The sequence below is a fragment of the Lissotriton helveticus genome, chromosome 1_1, assembly GCF_964261635.1.
Source record: "Lissotriton helveticus chromosome 1_1, aLisHel1.1, whole genome shotgun sequence".
NCBI classification, from domain to species: Eukaryota; Metazoa; Chordata; class Amphibia; order Caudata; family Salamandridae; genus Lissotriton; species Lissotriton helveticus.
The window spans coordinates 1,940,053,220-1,940,069,498 of NC_136057.1; the positions used below are offsets into that span (position 1 = coordinate 1,940,053,220).

The following is a 16,279-nucleotide window of genomic DNA, read 5'->3' on the forward strand; positions in this document are numbered from 1 at the left end:
TCTTTAAGATCTGTTGTCTCTCCTTTAAAGCACTTAAAGGAGGAGGACCATGCTATCTCCAAAACAAACTCTCTAAACAAATACGTGATTGCAATTTAAGATCTAATGCACTAGCTCTCTTGAAGATTCCACGTATCCGGTTAACTCGCACAGGTGGCAGAGCTTTCTCTTACATTGCCCCTAAATACTGGAACTCGCTACCCGTGGCCCAGCGAAAATCCAGCACCTATATGTCTTTCAGGAAACAATTAAAAACTTTTCTATTTTAGCCTGCCTTTTACAGAACTTTTTGCTCCGTTCCCCTTTCGGAATTCCCTTGGTAAGTGCTGAGGTGAGTCATGCGCTATACAAGAAATCATAACATAACATATCATTGAAGCCCATCGTAGCAGTATGGTATTTTGCAATCAATCTGGCTTCTAGTCTGTTCAGTTTGGTTTGCAGTTCTACTCCACACGCATTTTCAATCACACATATTACTGACCATTATATATCATTCTCTGAGTGATTCAGATCTTGAAAATGTTGTACTAAAGGAGCCCCTTATACATTACATTTTATCCTTGATTTATGTTGCAGAATCCGCTTTTCTATGGGTTGTGTCGTTTTGCCTATGTAGAATTGATTACATGGGCATTTTATACAATATAGCACATTTTTGGGAATTGCAATTTGAGAATCCTTTCTGATAATGTATCTTTCCATCGATGTCTAAATGTTTGGAATCTTCTGTTAGCCTATAGGCCACACAATTTTGACATCGAAAATGTCCTATCACGGGAGGTAAACTCTGTAAGTCTCTAACGTCTTTTTTGGGCAATTCGGTCTCTCTCGCTGCTCTCATCAACTGTTGCCGAATGTTCTTTCCCTTTTTAAAAGCAAACAGAGGTTTGGGGATTCCTAAGGGTTCGATAAGTTTCCAGTTTTTTTGAACAATTTTCCTAACTCGATTTTGCTTTAGGGTCATATGTCAATACACATGTCAATGGAGTATTCTTGTCATATTCTTTACGGCTAAGTAACACTTCTCTAGGTGTGTACCACGCTCTCTTAAGAGCAACTTTCACCAATCTTTTAGGATAGCCACAAGCTATTAGTTTATCCTTAAGATTGTTGGCATTAGTAAAGTAGTCTTCTTTATTGGTACAATTTCTCCTCACACGGAGGAATTTTCCATATGGCAGATTTTCCTTTTGCGTACGTGGATGACTTCTGGTGAAGTGTAATAGTGTATTGCGATCTGTGGGCTTGGTGTACAAACTAACCTTTAAAGACCGCTTGTGTTGAATGTATACATTTAGTAAATTAATCTTTGTGGGATCCTTTGACATAGTAAAGTTAAATTCTACAGTTCTTGAATTTAACCAATTGTGGGAGTCAATAAGCTGTGGTTCTTCTCCGTCCCAAATCGTAAAAATTTCATCTATATAACGACACCAAAACCATACTTGATTTTTGAAGGGGTTGGTGTTGCTATATATCAATTTTTTCTCAAATTTTGCCATCATCTGGTTGGCAATCTCTGGCGAAAAACTACACCCCATTGCTACTCATGATACTTGTAGGTACAGGGTTTCCTTAAACTTAAAGAAATTGTTTTTTAAGCACAGAGTCGCTAAAGATATTATAAACTGTAGTAGGAATTTGATGTGGACGCTCTTGAAGGTCTAGTGTATAGCTCATTACTGCCACCGCCTCATCTTGAGGTATGTTGGTGTACAATGATTCGATATCAAAAGATACCAACAATTGTTTTTCCACATTGTAGGGTAAACCTTCCACTTTCGATATTAAATCCATAGTGTCGCTAACATAGGATCTGGTTTATTTTAACAAGGGCATTAAAAATGTGTCGATGTACTTTGCAAGTGGCTCCAGAATGGAACCACATGCAGACACTATGGGTCTACCCGGTGGATTCATCATACATTTATGCACCTTGGGTAAGACATAAATATTCAGTATTCTATTTTGGTCACTGTAAATAGGCCATTTATTTATCTGTTTTGATAATTAACACACGTATAAAAGCCATTGTCATTTACAATGCCAATAGTTCAAACTTTTGTAAATGCAAGACCTATTTCATTTCTTAGAATCAGCCGTCATTGTGCCGGGCTGTTTGGAAAGTGCATGGTGTGCTGATTGCTGCAAGAAAGCATGTTGTGTCTGCAGTGGGAGAAACTCATGAAAGAAAATAGTGCTTACAGACTAAATAGGACGTACCGTGTAACAACATAAGTACAATGGCCAGTCCTCATGGGAGGTTACGAATGGCCAGTCCTCATGGGAGGTTACGAATGAAGACAAGGCGGTAGTAAGGAGGGACTAACAAGCCTATTAACAAATTAAAGGCAAGCATTTATGAAGGAAATTTACACAAGCCAATGACAAAGATGGGCTAGAGTGGGGGTACTACATGTCCATACTGTAATACAGCACGCCTCGCAGAGCAGCACATGCGCTGCCCAGACTCAACCTAAAAACAGATTGTTAAAAATCGCCACGTACAGTGTTTGTGATTAAATATGTTTTACAGATATTTCGAAGAAGTAAATTGCATAATGTTCTTGAATTTTGTTTTCACTAGGTTCCAAGGAGGTTGTGGCCCAAGGTAGTTGTGGAAGACATCCCCTGCCCCATGAAGGGAAAATGTACCTACTGGTGAAGAATACAATCTGTGTCCTGGGGTCAAGGAATTTACTGATTTTTCTGTAACGTTATAGAGGAAAGATTGTATTCCAAAGCATTGACACTATTGCAGAGACAAGCAAAAGAAGTAGAGCCCCAGACCACAAAAAGGAACGCACTGATAAATGAACTCAGAAGCCTAGACGTCCACGTTCACTCACACAGTAGCTGAAAAGTAATTTTACTTGTCTTAAAATGGAAACTAGCCCAACAGCCACCCAGGAAAAAGGAATAACATGTCCTTCACCAGTGACAACAAAGCTCGACAGTGAACCTACAGATAATCCCAACAAAGAAACAAATGAACTCCAGGTAAGCGAGGATTCCCAGAATTTTGCAGACAGATCTACTGCCAGTCAAGATACAGACACGAAGGTTGACGCTCACTGTGAATCGGAAGGATCACCAGGAAGTGGGAGCGGGTGTTCACCAAGCCAGGAGTCGAGGGATACTTCTACAGTCATTCATAATCCTGACACAGATGTTGACCAGCTGTTGCATAAAAAGGAAAATGCCTCTAAACCTACAGAGGAAATTAATAGTTTACCCACAGCTGAGCATGAAACAAAGGGCTCCCAAGAAGGAGATACTGTCCATGAGCCAGAGCATAAATATGAATCCAACCAAGGTATCAAACCTGCAGGGGAGTTAGAACACATACAATTTGCTTGCAACAAAGTTACAATTACTGCCTCGCAGTTGGACAGCGGAGATGCATCTAACCAGGAAAAAGAAGCAAAGAGATCACAAGGAACAGATATTGCACCGGAGTCTGAAAGAGCTATAGCCAAGCAAGAACAAGATGCCACGGGGGCCTTTAGCCATGAAAGTAAAAACGAGAGCAAGTGTTCACTAAACCAGCAGATGAATGCACCCACAACTGAAAAAGAAACCGAGGCCTCACAAGAAACAGCTACCACTCTAAAGCGGGACCTTTTACCCAACCCACCCGCAGACCAGGAATATAGTGACTTAGCTGTACCAGACATATCAAATAAGAATGCCTTGTTCCCAGAAACTCTTGGATCGCTGACCTCAGAGGAATCGGAAGGATCACCAGGAAGTGGGAGCGGGTGTTCACCAAGCCAGGAGTCGAGGGATACTTCTACAGTCATTCATAATCCTGACACAGATGTTGACCAGCTGCTGCATAAAAAGGAAAATGCCTCTAAACCTACAGAGGAAATTAATAGTTCACCCACAGCTGAGCATGAAACAAAGGGCTCCCAAGAAGGAGATACTGTCCATGAGCCAGAGCATAAATATGATTCCAACCAAGGTATCAAACCTGCAAAGGAGTTAGAACCCATACAATTTGCTTGCAACAAAGATACAATTACTGCCTCACAGTTGGACAGAGGAGATACATCTAACCAGGAAAAAGAAGCAAAGAGATCACAAGGAACAGATATTGCACCGGAGTCTGAAAGAGCTATAGCCAAGCAAGAACAAGATGCCACGGGGGCCTTTAGCCATGAAAGTAAAAACGAGAGCAAGTGTTCACTAAACCAGCAGATGAATGCACCCACAACTGAAAAAGAAACCGAGGCCTCACAAGAAACAGCTACCACTCTAAAGCGGGACCTTTTACCCAACCCACCCGCAGACCAGGAATATAGTGACTTAGCTGTACCAGACATATCAAATAAGAATGCCTTGTTCCCAGAAACTCTTGGATCGCTGACCTCAGAGGAATCGGAAGGATCACCAGGAAGTGGGAGCGGGTGTTCACCAAGCCAGGAGTCGAGGGATACTTCTACAGTCATTCATAATCCTGACACAGATGTTGACCAGCTGCTGCATAAAAAGGAAAATGCCTCTAAACCTACAGAGGAAATTAATAGTTCACCCACAGCTGAGCATGAAACAAAGGGCTCCCAAGAAGGAGATACTGTCCATGAGCCAGAGCATAAATATGATTCCAACCAAGGTATCAAACCTGCAAAGGAGTTAGAACCCATACAATTTGCTTGCAACAAAGATACAATTACTGCCTCACAGTTGGACAGAGGAGATACATCTAACCAGGAAAAAGAAGCAAAGAGATCACAAGGAACAGATATTGCACCGGAGTCTGAAAGAGCTATAGCCAAGCAAGAACAAGATGCCACGGGGGCCTTTAGCCATGAAAGTAAAAACGAGAGCAAGTGTTCACTAAACCAGCAGATGAATGCACCCACAACTAAAAAAGAAACCGAGGCCTCACAAGAAACAGCTACCACTCTGAAAGTGGACCTTTTACCCAACCCACCCGCAGGCCAGGAATATAGTGATGTAGCTGTACCAGACATATCAAATAAGAATGCCTTGTTCCCAAAAACTCTTGGATCGCTGACCTCAGAGGAATCTACGGAGTCAGCAGACCCTGAAATAACAAATGACCAGGAATCTCTGTTACCAGAGGCACATTTTACTCCAGACTCAAGATCAGAAGATAGTGACAGGAAGTTCTGGACATATGGCTCCAGCTCAGATACACAGAGACAAAACATGGAACCTGATGGGCCCCTGGGCAAACAGACTACGCATCCAGAAAGTCACTCAAAGAAGGAAGACTTCCAGGAAGTGCAAGCTACCAACACAGGCTATGGTAAGGAAATAATAGTCCGTACTGTGTCCAGCATGTTAGAACTGATGTTATGTTATGTTATGTTATGTTATAACAAATTTCTTGAGCGCACTGTCACCATAGGTTTCCTGGCGCTAATCGGATTTGGAGAAAAAGAGGAAAAGACAAAAGGAAAAATTAGTGAGGGAGAGGGAAAAGTAGTGTTTTTAGGGATTTCCTAAAAGAGAGAAGGGAGCAGGAAGACTTGAGTGAGAGAGGGAGGGAGTTCCACAGCTTAGGGGCTAGACAAGAGAAGCTGCGGCCGCCCGTTCTAGAGAGTTTGAAGCGAGGGACGACTAGGAGCTGGAGGTGGGTGGACCTCAGAGTACGAGAAGGACAGTAGGAGGTGATTAGGGATTTAAGAAAAGCAGGGGAGGGACCTGTGAGGGCTTTGAAGACCAGGCAGTGAACCTTGAAAGTGATTCTTTCGCTGACTGGTAGCCAGTGGAAGTGGCGTAATAGGGGTTGAGCCGACTGCCATTTAGGGATTTTGAAGACAAGCCGAGCAGCCTGGTTTTGGACGATCTGTAACCTGGACAGCTGAGATTTAGGGAGACCGTAATAGATTGAGTTAGAAAAGTCCAACCGGGACATTACCAGGGCTATTAGGACTTGCAGCAAGGCTTCAGGCGATAGGAGGTGAGCGACTTTCCGTATCCTGTAGAGCTGGAACATGCAGGAAGATGTTACTGCGCTTACTTGTGCCTTGAGAGTGAGCCCGGAATCGATCAAGACCCCGAGGCTCTTTACACATCCAGCAGGAGAGGGAGGTGTTCCGAGCTCAATAGGCCAGTACTGAGGGCCCCAAAAAGGGGCACTTCTCCCAGGGAGAAGGAGCTCAGTCTTGCCCGGATTGAGCTTGAGTTGGTTTTGATTCATCCAGTGCTGGATGTGTGTCAAGGCTGTCTGAAAGTTAGTGACAGCGTCAGGGGAAGTGAGGGGAAAAATAATTTGTAAATCATCCGCGTAATTAAACACGGTGATATCCCACTTACCTAAGGAGTGAAGGAGGGGTTGAAGGTACAAATTAAAAAGGAGGGGAGACAGAGAAGATCCTTGAGGGACCCCACAGGGTGATGAGACGCTGGTGGCGCGAAAAGGGCCCATGCTGACTGCCTGAGATCTCTTCTCTAGGAAGGATTTAATCCAAGACAGAGCAACCCCACAGACTCCGGCGGACTCGACACGGTGGATTAAGATGTTATGGTCCACCGTGTCGAAGGCCGCCGATAGATCGAGAAGAACTAATGCCTGGGGTTGTCCTCTGTCGTCATTGCGTCTGAGGTTGTCCAACACAGCAAGGATCACGGCCTCGGTGGAATGGGCTGGTCTAAACCCGGCCTGGTTGGGCGCCAGGAAGTTGGACTCCTCGATGAAATGCGAGAGGCAGGTCGTAACATGAGCCTCAAGGATTTTGGATAGGAAGGGCAGGAGGGAGATGGGGCGGTAGTTGGCCAGGGCTGCTGGATCGGCACCTGGCTTTTTTAAGAGGGGCACCAGTACGGCCTCTTTGAATGAGCTGGGGACTATGCCCGAATTAAGGGAAGAGTTAAGTAAAGGGAGGATACAGTGGGGAAGGGTGTGACAAATATCGCGAAGCACAAAGGGAGGGCAGCAGTCCTTGGGGGATCCAGATTTCACGCGAGTGGACAGTTTAGCAAGGGATTCCGGGTCAAGCATGGGGAACTGAGAAAGAGTGGAGGTATTAGCAAGAAATGGGACTGCTGTAGCAGGGGGAAGAGAGTGGGGAATGGAATTCTTGATGGTGATGATTTTATCAGTGAAGAAGGAGTTTAGAGCGGTGCATGATTCTAGGGAAGAAGGCGGGTTCGGGAGTGTCCTGGCGTCCGATGTCAGTTCGCCAAGGACTTTGAAGATCTCCTTAGATCTATTAGGGGCTGTTAAAATTATGTTAGAGATGAAAGTGGTCTTGGTAGAGATGATTGCGATTTTGTAGGCTTTGCGCGCGGACACATATGCTTCCCTGTCGGAGCTAAGATAATTGCGCCGCCATCTACGCTCCAGTCGGCGCAGCTCCAGATGTTGTTGTTTTAAGGTGGAATTGTACCATTTGTGGGACTTATTGGGGTGTGTGCGAGAGAAGCGGGACAGAGCGTTGATGTGCAACGATCGAGTTGTTTTAGAGGGCCTAAACGGATGAGCTGTAGGAAAAATGGGAGGGAGTCCAGGGACTTAAATAACAGATATTAGTATTGAACAACAAATGGCAGAAATATGTCTCCGTCCCTTGAGATTGTAGTGTACATGTGAGAAGAGAAGCTATAGAGGAAGGGCAATCCAAATAGGGAGTGATGGACGACTTTGGGTCAATTTCACTTGTGTTCATAAACCGCTTCACAATGCACTTGGGTAGCATTAGAATGAATGAGTGGTATGTGCCTGGCAATAAACATGCTTACTTAATTTGTGCACCCCCCTCTAATGCGTACGATACCCCACTTTTCTGATTTAATTTTATTTTGGTCCTTCTTCCATCAACTTCGCATTTTTTCGCATGACTCCCACATTTTGAGCTGGAACCTAATTTTCCATTTAACTTTTTTTTTATCAGCCCTACAAGTTATCTGATCTTACACGGGTGGACGCACAAGCTGGAAGAAACGCTGGCTACTGCCCCCTGGCCTGTACCCTTTCTCTTTCCTACTCCAACTAACTTTTATTTTCCTTCCTCACTTTTTTCCTTGCAAGTATATCGCTCCAACGCTTAGGCAGCAGTGCGTCTTCTGTTTCTTTATTTCTTGTATTTGCCTTGTGCTTGCAATTAACAATATCACACCAGCTTGACACGAACATGCCGCTTTGCTATCCCTGTTTTTACTTCTGTGCCATTTCCATCCATTGCTTCCTATCCTTCCCACGCCTTTTCTCCTCAAATGTTTCATTCTATGCTTTGCATCTTTAGACGGTTTCTTTTTCTATTACTCCCTTAAAGATAAAAAGATGCAGAAAAGATCACTGATATTCATTGGTAAACTGATATACAACCTTACCAAGGAAACCATATCTGACCTGTTTCTTAGGGGGAATAAATAAGCAAGCTTATTGGTAGGTCATTAGTGGGTTTATTTAACATAAGGCCCCAAAAGTGATATTAACAGTCTGCCATATTCTTTTTGGTCCGTCGCTGTGACGTTGGGCTCGGACGATATCCAGAGAAGCTTGGCAATTATGTCATACTTGATTATTTTGTCCTGTGATTCAGAGCTTGGATACATTGTCTTGTGTCATATATGCCAGAGGTCAATGCTGTTGTAGGGTTTTATTTTATAATCCAAAGAAGTGAAGGCTCGGAGGATTGTTCATATTTGACTGGCTTCTCTAATATACAATTTCTCATCTCTTCCGTTTCTCCCAGGTACCTGGGTCATCCCCATTTTCATAGCTGTCCTGGCATGTGCAACAGCACTCTACATCCGCTACTATCCTGCCCAGCCAATGAATCCTTCCAAAAGCACAGCATTGGATGAATTCCTGGCTGAGTTTCAACGTGTGCGGACCAACTTTCCTGGCCAAAACCAAGGCCTCTGGTTGAGGAGCCAAAAATTGCTCCAGAAACATCTTAACTCCACACAACATTTGGAGCCTGCCATAGTCATGTTCACTGCTGCCCAGGATGGAGAGAAAACCTTAAAATGCCTAAGTGAACGGGTAGCAGACTCCTATGCATCTTCACTGAAGTCTTCTACAGTCTCCGTTGATGGAACCAGGAAAACTACAATGAACAGTGACCACGCCAAGTTGAAGGTGGACGAAGATCTGAGCTCGGGGTTTCAAGCAGGTCGTCGAGCTGCAGTGATCCACCGCTTCGAGCAGTTGCCTGCTGGATCTCTGCTGATCTTCTACAAGTACTGTGACCATGAGAATGCTGCCTTCAAGAATGTGGCATTAGTGCTGACTGTACTACTGGACGACAAGAAGCTGCCTCCAGAGATTGGGCTCCGGGAAGTGGAAGAAAAAGTGAGAGACTTTCTGTGGAGTAAGTTCGCTAGCTCCAGTACCCCCAGTGCCTACAATGACATGGATGTAGACAAGCTAGGTGGACTGTGGAGCCGCATTTCCCACGTGGTGCTCCCGGTGCACCCTGTGGAGAGGATAGAGTTAAGAGGTTGTCCTTGACTTCACGAAACAACTGGACTCAATTTAGGGCAATGAAGGGGGACTGATAGAAAGGCACTTTGCACTTTCAGAAGTTATTTTCAGTTTTAAATAAATATGTTGTACTCTGAAGCCGCCTGGTGATATGAGACATTTTTAACAGAATACTGCAAAGCCAAATACAATCCTATGTGAAAAACAAGAGGGTTTTCTGTTTTTTTCTTTTTTAAGTTTGTCTTTTGGCTTTTGCCATGGTTCGGCGGGACTGTGAAACTCAATATTTCTATCTTAATTGACCACTGACTCCCATTTACTCTTGGATCTTGAGTTGACCATTTGGCTTCTTTGTGCCTTATTTGCTGTAGTTCTGCAACTGATGCCGCTTGTCTGTTGGCTGCGAGCCATTTTACCGTTTTGTGCCTCATACTAACAATATTCCTTTGGTAACACTGTAGGATCTAAATTTTGACACTGTAGGTCAGGATTTACGTGCTGAGCTTAAATGTTCTTACCAAAAAAATTACCAGTGACCCTTTACTTAGAAAACATTACCACAATTGTTTGTGTGTTTTCTCATTGCTTCTGCCCTGACCCGCCGACTTGAATTGACCTTCCCGTACCCTGCTTTCTGCTACCCTACACACGCTGCTTTCCGGTACCCTACACACGCTGCTTTCCTCGTCACACCTCTTTCTCCTCCATCCTAAATACATGATAATGGTGTTCTAGGATATGGGATTGTCTTATTGTTTTTCTTGGTTAAATGTTCATACTAATCACACAGTGTAGTTTATGTCCATGTCTCACTGATGCGTATTGTCTTGAACTAGTCACTTAAACTACAGAACCTCAATGTATCTTTCTGTAATAGTATTTTAATCCAAACACGAGTATTTCTTAGGTTATAAGTATGTGCCTGAGCATCCAGTGCCTTTCAGAACATCAGAGAAGCAGGAAGTCATGGTCGGTCTTCTACTTCTTCCTCATGAACATGTGAAGATGGTAAACTCTACCGGGTTGTTGTTGGGACCGCATCGGAACCAGAAATGTAAGGTCTCTTCCCACATATGCATTCATGAATGTGAATTTTTTTTTAAAACAAATTTTATTTGGTTATTTTGCAATGTAATGGACCTAGGCCCTACAATGACCTGTGTGAGCCTAAGGATAATAATTGCATCGGTCACCTTGTTATGATCATGAACAATTCCTGCCGAACATGCAGGTAAAACAATAATACAACCAGTATGCAGACAGTTGTCAATCTCCGTAATACAGTAGATGATTCATCAATTTCGAAATATACATCATGGCAGAGTAGTAATATGACCAAATGATCTACCATAGGGTGATACACGTCAGGGATCAGAGGGTGTCACTCATTGCATTAATGTGAATTTTGATGTATTTTTTTTAATTCGGATCCTTCTAAGTTATAAAGGAAGGCTAAAGAAAGTATGGACTGTCCAACGTTGCCTTGCAGCACTGTTTTGTAAGGGTGCTTCAAAAGACTAAAATGCACACATCTGCACTCCAAAGTAAAACCCATCGTTTGCAACTGCAAGAAGAATTACGGGTCCAAGGTGCACAATTTATATCGCAAAGTAGTCTGGGTTTTTATGCACTAACTACATTGCAAGCAGACCTTGGTTTATTGCTGCAATTCACGTACTGATCAGTTGCATTGCAAACCCTGCATTTACAGGAAACACAAAAATGTCATCCTTGTTAATATGCAAGACATAGTGGCAGCTGTGTAAAATTCTTGCATGTGCTTTCATTAAATGCCATTATTTTTTAAGTCACCGCTGCACCTTAAAATGCAAAATGTCCCCTTTCTTAAAAAATCTATTTTTTTAAAGCAACCCTGGGCATTAAAAGGACAGGGGCTGCCTTAACAAAAGTTTCAATTCAGTGAATGATATTGGGAAGAGCATTCGGTTGTCTCTTGTATTACTATCTGCACCCCGGTGCCAAAGGTGAAAATTCACAAGGTTGGTGCAGCTTTCACTTTGCCAATGGAATACCACCCCCTTTAGGGGTTCAGTGTCAAATCTATAGTTAAATACTGCATTTCTGGTCACAAACAATGGACACATTTCAATGCAGTTCTGTAGGAGGAGGGGGATTCTACTTTCACTCTCCGCTCCTCATACCGACTTGGACGGAGTCTCAAAGTGCATTTTGTGAGGGGGAAGACATTTTCAACTTGCAGTGTACATTGCAGCATGCCTTTATTGGGGTCAGAAATCATGTGTTGTATTTCTTTTTGTAACGAATCGCAGGCTTTATGTCCTGAAAAGGGTTTGATTGAAGGCCCACCATTATGGCAAATGAGAAAATAAATATGGTGGGTGAAATGATTCTAGCAAATTCTTCAAATTCAGCAGGTTGTGTATGTTCTTATTTCTTTATGGTTTACCTTTCTAATATTTCACAAGCATGGACTAATAATGCTGTTGTAATATAATCGGAAATAAATCTTTTATATCACACGTCCTCTAAGTTCTCTGTGATTGGCCTACTAGCGTTACCTAATTGAAGATGAGGTTATGACCACATTGCCACCACAGGCCAAAGTCTTAAAGATATTTGAATATAGAAAAAAATGTAAACCTTCCCAGTTTCTTGACCAATCTAGCATTCTTTCAAATTTTGAGCGGTACATGGAACCAGTAGCGTTATGCATCAGTGCTTGGCCAAAATATGTGGTGAGCGATAAAATTATGCTGCAAAGGAAAGGCAGATTATGTGACAAAGAAAGGTTAATGATGCAGGGCTGTCTGGTATTATTCATCCTAATGTTAATGGTACAAAAGAGACCCCAGTGCTATAATAAAAAAACATATTGTTCTTAAGAATGAAAAAATTATAAATATAGAGTTGATTCTGTTCAAACTTTTATTCACCAACAAATGATGATTTTATCTTGAATGGAAGCACAGGCAATTCGATTAACAGTGTCCTTTCCGCCTCCCTCTCGATCGATTCGAGGAGGCTACTGAATGCGTGCTGAATGGCTTTTACAAAGTGAGGGAATTTCTAAAATCATCAAGAAAAATAGATTTGCGAAGGAAGATAAATGAAATTGCTCTGATGAAGTCCGTATAAAGCATGGAACGCATTGGCTGGCTCTGCCACAGTAATGTTGGAAAACTGGATGTATATTAAAAAGAACTTTATATGAAAAGATACCAACGTTTGGCAATTAATTGAAGAAAGAAATGAAAATACTTTGCATTATAGAAATTGGAATCATAAAAGTGATTACAGCTACAAGCAAAATATATTCAATGGTAACAAGAGTACATTGTTGCCCTCCTACTAATGAAAATAATGTATTTTTTTTATGTACACGTCTCACTGGGAGGCATTCAGTGCATAAGAAGATTGGCTGGGATTGTTGTCAACTAGTTAAATTGCTGCCACTTTGACGACACTATCTATGATGTAAACACAGATTTGCAAGAGTGGCACCACAAAACATTTTAAGAGCAAAGAAGGAATTGCTCTTGACCCACTGCTTGATATTGCATATAAATGCATAGGATTTTAGTTTTTTTTTTTTCCACATGACACCCTGCTGAAGTCCCTCAATTGGGGATTTTGACAACATTAGGACAAAACTCTGACCTCTTTAATACAGCTTAAGGTGAAACGTTAACTTGCCCAAAGAGACTTGTGTGGGCTGCAGCCTATGTGCAGCTTTTTCAGTTACTTTACATCCTTTAAAGATGAATTTTTTTGTTGAAGCCCACAAATTCTGCAGTCATACTTACGAAAGTGGAACAGCTGGAGGAATCACCTAATTGCTGTTGTCTTACCACTTCATACTCTAATCTAATAAAATACAAGGCACCACAAATCATACATAATGGTTTAACCCTTTTTGTTAGTAGAATTTGCATACACATACTGTCTCCTGCAACCCACCGGTCAGTGAGGAGGCCTGAATGCTGTACCTACCTTGTGATAGATGACAGAAATAATATTAATAAGATAAGACTAAAGATCCCCTCGTCTCTGTCCCACCCACTGCTTCGAGATCTGGATTCTAATCTGACCCTGATGCTAAAAATGGTCAATCGAATGTTCTGGGATATGGTCATTTTCAATTTGGTACCTGATTGAGTTTTATTCTAGGTGGGGGTGGTCTCCTGTTGGGTGAGTTGATTGACATGGAGAGACCAAGTGCATGTCAATGGCTGGATGTCCCAGCAGTACTGCACGCATAGGGGCCCAGTCACTTTTTTATATGCATTGTTTTTGTTCTTTTGCGTCAGCAAAAGCTTCTCCATTGGCAGCGTGTCCCATATTTTATTTAGCCAGTCTCCTAGTGTAAGATCCTTAACAGTCTCCCAGTGGATTAAGATTGCTTGTGTGGTTACTAATAAAGCTTTCATGAGTTGTTTTCCCCGTAGGGATCTGTGTGTGCCCTGCCACGAATGGTAGTCCCAGTAGAACCTTTCCTGGATCACAGGGCACGTGCAGGTTGAATGCCCGGACAGCCTTCTTAAGGACCTTCTCCCAATAAATTTGGACGTAGAGGTTGGCGAACTATACATTACATTGGAAGAGCTGAGCCAGTGGTCTGACTTGGGTCGAAGAGCCCAAATATAAGGCAAGCCTGCAGCACAAAACACAAATCATTACCAGCAGCCATCACATGACATAAAATGGAGGGTAACCTGTTAGCAGCAGCAGCCAGCATATGACATAAAGTGGAGTGCAGCCTGTAAAACCTAACATTGCGTGAAAACTCTTTAAGAATCACCAACATGTTGCATTGCCGATTGGTCAGAGATGCCAATAGACCTGTGTTTTGCACTGTTAGTCTTAATAACCACAGATCTTACTAAGTGGGAGGGGTTGAGCTTGGATCGTATTGGGCTCGGGAGTCCGTGAGCACCCTGAGCTGAGTGAGAGCCTGAAATCTTAAAAGGCTCTCCCTCAGCCCAGGGTGCTCATGGACTCCCAAGCTACATTTTTTTTTACTCGTTTCCTTGCACTTCGGGTCGATGCTTTAAAAACGATTACCTTAACATCCGACACACTGCACTTCCGTCGGAATACATTAGAATATGTTTCTGTATTCTGTTTGCTTAAACGTCCCAAATCTGCTTGTCTCAGCCGCCTTCCTGCCTCTTGTGACACCCCTTCGTGTTCGGTCATGCACACTTCGTGTCAGGTCTTGTTGCGCATGGATATTTACAGCATATCCTAGCAACTCACTCCGCGTCGCTTCCTGGCAACGTCATACGCACGTCTGTGCACGCATAGTGACAGCGTATCCTAGCAACTTGCTCCGTGTCCCTTCCTGGCAACGCTATACACTCTACACGTTCGGGAAATATGTCAGATGACGCGCACCCGACCTGTTTGTCCGCTCAAGCTCTTCGTGATTTTACCGGTTCACAAAACGATGCTCAATGGATGCACCTCGAACCCGCATCCAAACATCACAGGAAGCCCTCCATTGCTGCTATGAACCTTGGCACTCCTTTCTGACTTCTGTGAGGAAAAATACCATCGCTTGCAACATCAGGCGATCCTCTTCATTCTCTCACACGTCGGGTACAGTCGCAGGTTCAAATCATAACAACTCTGTTAATTTGTTGTTATACCACGCAGATTGTTGATTTTCTTACAAAAATAGTCAGAAATCATACACCGACCGTTTGGATCCCCTTTAAAATAGAGGGGAAAATTATCAAAGAAATAGAATCCATCTTTATGAATTTCTTGTGGCAATATGGAAAAGTTAGAAGATCCATGAAATATATGTCTTTGCCTCAGGAAAGGGGGGGCTTGGGACTGCCAAACCTCAGATATTATCATTGGTCTTGTCTTCTTACGCAGATGGCTATATTATTCAATCCAGTGGGAAGCAGCACAAACTCCCCGAGTAGACAAGAAGTGATCCCATCAATCTTTGAATTGCTGCTTGGTAGTGAGGCCACTGGGGAATTATTAAGGAGAACAGAAAGAAGATATTACAATAAGTCCAGACTCAAGACACTCGAAGGGATATGGGGGGGTCTGGGTAGCAGCTCAGAAAGCACTGGCAATTTCTAAATATAATCACCACACCCCATTTTGGAACTCGGGCCTCTTTCCTAACCTAAGTAAGGATGGGTCTTGGAGACACTGGGCGCGACAAGGTATCCTGACACTGGGGCAAGTTATGGTTAGGGAAGAGTGTAGAACTCTGGAAGAATTAAGACAAAGGCACTCCCTCCAGGGTATACAAGATTATAAATATGCTCAGGTGGTCAGTATAATCAGATCAATAAGGCCCCGTATCATCTTAAGGGAGAGGTGCAAGATATTGGATTATTTGAAGGGGGGTGTGTGTATAGGCTGTTTTTGGAGGAATCCCAGGATGATATGGGCAAAACCGAGGCAGCCTGGGCTTTAAAACTGGAGGATCCGGACATTGACCTGGACAGAGCCCTCGTAATGGATAGAAGATTCCTACTCTCCTCCAATTTAAGAGCTCAGCACTTTAAAACATTATTCAACCTGTATTATACCCCCTCTAAGCTTTACAATTGGGGTAAGAGGGAGAACAGCAACTGTCCCAGATGCTGTAAAGGTCCAGCTGACATTATCCATATGTTTTATCAGTGCGAGCAACTTGAATCAATTAAAACAGAGATTGAATCATTCTGGGCGGGGCTGCTGGATGCTCAGATAACCTTGTCTCCGACACTCATGATTATAGGATGCCAAAGCAAATTGAAATTAAATATTGAGACTGAAGCTTTAATTTTTATCTCCACAGCTGTACTTTTTAATTTCAGCAGCTTGGAAAGGCACTGAGGCCCCAACCTTTCAAATGTGGTTGTCCAGATTATTGGGAAT

The 16,279-nt window shown here is 42.9% G+C and overlaps 1 protein-coding gene across 1 annotated transcript in view; it reads left to right on the top strand.

The window, feature by feature from the left end:
• Window positions 1–11,910, top strand: part of LOC144755109 (uncharacterized) — a 124,466-nt gene extending 112,556 nt beyond the window's left edge. The window contains exons 2-3 of the mRNA XM_078643622.1: window positions 2,591–5,281; window positions 8,676–11,910. Coding sequence (XP_078499748.1) covers window positions 2,887–5,281; window positions 8,676–9,436 — 3,156 coding nt within the window. The 5' untranslated portion in view covers window positions 2,591–2,886 and the 3' untranslated portion in view covers window positions 9,437–11,910. The remainder of the gene's footprint in view (window positions 1–2,590; window positions 5,282–8,675) is intronic.
• The last annotated feature ends 4,369 nt before the right edge of the window (window positions 11,911–16,279 follow it).